A 3809-nucleotide genomic window follows, 5' to 3' on the forward strand; every position below is an offset into this window, starting at 1 on the left:
CCAGAAAAATCCCAAATCTTGGGAGGAATCCTTGGAATTTTGGGCAATCCTGATTATTTTGGCTCAGTGCCAAAGTGCCACCGGTGCCCACTTGGAGTCCCCTGCCCGGATTTTGTCACCGTTGTTTCCCTCTGCTATCCCAAAACTCCTCGAGCTCCACCCGACCCCAAACCCCCACCAAGGTCATTCCCAGAACCTCAATCCAGGGAAAACCCTGATGGTTGTGGCATCAAAATCCCGATTTTTACCTCCAAAGGAGAGGTTTTAGGGACTTGGGGGGGATTTTTAGGGATTTTGGGGGGAATTTTGGGGGGAGGGGAGGGGAATTTGGGGTGAGGATTCCGGGATCCCAAGGCATTTGCGGAGTTTTGGGGGAGAGGGGAGAAATTCGGGGGGATCTGGGGGGATTTCCAGGGATTTCAGGCTGGGGATTTCTAGGGATTTTGGATCCTGGGGGCTTTGGGGTCCTCTTACCCTGCGCGTCCCCCCCTGAGGTAAGGACGGCGATGGCTTTGCCGGCGCCCATGGTCTCGGTGTGCTGGGGTCCCGCGGGGCTCGGGGGCATTTTCCTGCCTGGAAAAAATCGGGAAATTCGGGCAAATCCCAAGGCGGGAAGGGCGGCTCTGACCCTCCGGGTGGCGCTGCCAGCGCAGAGTGGCACCGCTGGGGAGGAACGCGGCGACACTGGGACAGCCCCGCTGCCACCGCCGGGACACTCCCGCCCGGGGGGGCGTGGGGGGACTCCTTACTGGGAGTCCTCGTTACTGGTCCCAGTCTCGATTCCCTACTGGGGCCAGGCTGTCCTTAGTGGTCCCAGCCTCCCCTTACTGGTCCCAGTTTGTCTGTACTGGACCCAGTGCATATTTTCTCTGGGAGCTGCTCTGTCCTTCTTACTGGTGCCAGTCTCTGTTCCTTGCTGGTGCCAGTCTGTCCTTACTGGTCCCAGTTTGTTTTCCCTGCCCTGCTCTCCTTAATGGTCCCAGTCCCTCTTTAGCGGGGCCAGTTTGTCCTCACTGGTCCCAGTCCCTGTTCCCAGTGGGAGCTGCTGTGTCCTCCTTACTGGTGCCACTTTGTCCTTACTGGTCCCAGTTTGTTCTTACTGGTTCCAGTCTTTAGTCCCAGTGGGAGCGGCTCTGCATCCCTTACTGGTGCCAGTTTGTCCTTACTGGTGCCGCTCTGTCCTTACCGGTTCCGGTCGGGATTCCCTGTTCATCCCAGTCTCTATTCCCTGTGGTTACTGGTCTGCCCTCCTTACTGGTGCCAGTTTATCCTCCTTACTGGTCCCAGTCTATCCTTACCAGTCCCTGTCTGTGTTCCCTATGGGACTCTGCGCTCCTCACTGGCTCCAGACTGCTTTCCTTACTGCTCCGAGCCCCCATTCCCCGCCTCTCCCGTTTCCAGCTCCCCGCCGGTCCCAGTCTGGGGGCGTTACTGGTGCCAGTTGCTGTTCCCTGCTGGTTCCAGTACCTCTCCCTAACCGGTTCCAGTCCATCGCCAGTCCCGGTGCGGGGCCGTTACCGGTCCGGGTCGCTGTTCCCGGTGGGATCTGCTCTGCTTTCCTAACTGCTCCCAGTCCCCGTTCCCTGCCGCTGCCTCTCCCGGCTCCGGTTCCGTCCCGGTCCGCGGGCGTTACCGGTGCCGGTCCGCAGGCGTTACGGGGCCGTTAGTGGTGCCAGTCCCGCTGCCCACCGGGAGCACTGACCTGCGGAGCGCCGCCGGCCCGGCCCGGGCGGGAGGAAGGACAGCAGGAGGAGGAGGAGGAGCGCGGCCACGGAGAGCGCGGCCGGGGCCACGAACCGGGACAGCGCCGGGGCCACCGGGACGGCCACCATGGCCCGGGGACAGCGCCACCATGGCCCGGACACAGCGCGGGGACACGGGCTGGGACCTGGGATTGGCCGCGGGGAGCGCTGTAATGGGATCGGGGTGACGGGATCGGCTGTAATGGGATCGCCCGTTATGGGATCAGGGTAACGGGATCGGGGCAACGGGATCGGCTGTAACGGGATTGGGGTAACGGGATCGGCTGTAGGGTCCAGCTACTGTGGGATTGACTGTAATAGGATCGGCTATTATGGGATAGGCTGTACCAGTTTTGGATGTAGGGACCAGCTGTAACAGGACTGACCACAGGGAGAAACTTGGGATGGGATCAGCTGTAACGGGGCCGACTGTGACAGGATCGATCGGTGGTAGGGACTCACACACAGAGTGACCCCTCCATAGGGTCGCAGCCCCCACAGAATGACCCCCTATAGGGTCACAGCCCCCAGAGAATGACCCCCCGCCACAGAGTAACCCCTATAGGGTCACCCCCCCCCCCACCCCGCCCGCCGCCCCCCCTCTCCGCCACCGGGCCGGAGCCGCCGCCGCTCCTTCCCTCACGGAACCGCCGCGGGATATGGGCGGGAAGCGGATTTGGGAATATTCGGGACAATTCTTCCGTCCCAGGGGATCCTAGGGCACTTCCAGCCGCGCTTTCTCTGGGGAAACCCAGCCTGGAAACCGCAGAAGTCAAATCCCAATCCCGTTTTTGGGAATTGCCGGTTCCCGGCGTGGGAATTCCGCCTGGAATGTGGCGGGAATGGGGAGCCCAAGTGTGGGACCCACCGCGGGTCTGGAGCTGCGAAATTCAGGATTTTCCCAGTAGTTTTTGGTTTCTTGCTGCTCCATAAATTCTCTCCATAAAATATGGGAGTTGTAACCTTTAGAAGCTGGGAATTTTGGGAGTTTGGGGAGCTGTGATGGGTAGGAATTGCAAACCTTAGGAACTGTAAACTTGGGGAATTATTAATTTTAGGAATTGTGAATTTTGGGAATTGTGAAGTCTTGCCACCATTCCCAATCAACCCTGGGAACACCCTTCCCTTTTCCCTGTAATTTTCCTGGATTCTTCCCTGGCATTTTCCCACTTCTAAGCAAAATATTGGAATTTTTCGCATTCTTTTTTCCCCCCAGTTTTTCCTCCCCAAACTCAGCAGCTTCTCCTGCCCTGCTGGGAACTCCTCCTGCTCCCTCAGCTACACCCCAGGTGAGTTTTCCCTCTGGAATTTGGGATTTGGGGGTGTTTTCCCTAAAAACAATGCCTGGAGAAGGGGAAATCTGGGTTTTTCTGGGAACTCCCAGTGTTTTTCCCCTCAGAAATTCCTGAAAGATTCCCAGGAGCCAACGGGCAGTGGAGGAGCTCCAAGCCCAGGGGGAGCCGAGGCTCCTTCCTGGAGACCCGTAAAAATTCCAGGTGGGTGCAGCAGATCTCAGATTTCCACGTTTTGGTTGATATTTTTGGGGGGGTTTTAGTTGGGGTTTTGGAGTTTTTTGATTTGGCAATTTTTGGGGGGGGGTTTCTTTTTGGGATTTTTGGATGGTTTTATTTTCTTTTTGGGGGGGATTTTTTGGTGGGTTTAGTTTGGGATTTTGGTTATTTGCAGGAGAATGTTTGAGATTTTTTGGTGGGGATTTGGATTCTTGGTGGTTTTTTTTTTATTTGGGAGCTTGAAGCAGAGGGGATTCAGGGAATTTAATTGGGGGGTTTGGGGATTTTTTTTTTTTTTTTTAATTTGTGGGGTTTTTGGGGCTTCATTTGGAATCTGGACCGTTTCGTTTCTCCTTCCGCGCAACCTTTTGTGATTTTATTTGAGATTTGAAACCGATTTTTCAGGATTTGCAACAAACCCGCGGTGTTTTTCCTTCCTTCCAGCGGGAACCCCAGCGCTTTTGGGGGAAAATCCGCCCTCCATGGAGCCTCCTTCCCCCTGAAGCCGGCCCCGAGCCCCTCCTGGAGCCGCCGCAGCCCCAAGAAAGCACCGCGC

The 3809-nt window shown here is 57.0% G+C and overlaps 2 protein-coding genes across 3 annotated transcripts in view; one reads left to right on the forward strand and one right to left on the reverse strand.

Annotated features, from left to right (window-relative positions):
- PFKM (phosphofructokinase, muscle) overlaps window positions 1-1832 on the reverse strand; it is an 8806-nt gene extending 6974 nt beyond the window's left edge. Inside the window, exons 1-2 of one of the 2 annotated variants that reach the window (XM_031065322.1) lie at window positions 1703-1832; window positions 475-573 (exon numbers count right to left, since the gene is read on the reverse strand). In XM_031065322.1, coding sequence (XP_030921182.1) covers window positions 475-573; window positions 1703-1832 — 229 coding nt within the window. Of the gene's footprint in view, window positions 1-474; window positions 574-1467 lie in introns of both variants that reach the window. The other variant, XM_005431008.2, reaches the window with a different exon arrangement.
- Window positions 1833-1852: 20 nt separating this feature from the next.
- The window catches only part of SENP1 (SUMO specific peptidase 1), an 8430-nt gene continuing 6473 nt past the window's right edge, over window positions 1853-3809 (forward strand). The window contains exons 1-4 of the mRNA XM_031065308.1: window positions 1853-1912; window positions 2965-3031; window positions 3142-3238; window positions 3698-3807. Of these exons, the coding sequence (XP_030921168.1) occupies window positions 1853-1912; window positions 2965-3031; window positions 3142-3238; window positions 3698-3807 (334 nt within the window). The remainder of the gene's footprint in view (window positions 1913-2964; window positions 3032-3141; window positions 3239-3697; window positions 3808-3809) is intronic.

Source organism: Geospiza fortis, unplaced genomic scaffold, assembly GCF_000277835.1.
Source record: "Geospiza fortis unplaced genomic scaffold, GeoFor_1.0 scaffold1828, whole genome shotgun sequence".
NCBI lineage: Eukaryota > Metazoa > Chordata > Aves > Passeriformes > Thraupidae > Geospiza > Geospiza fortis.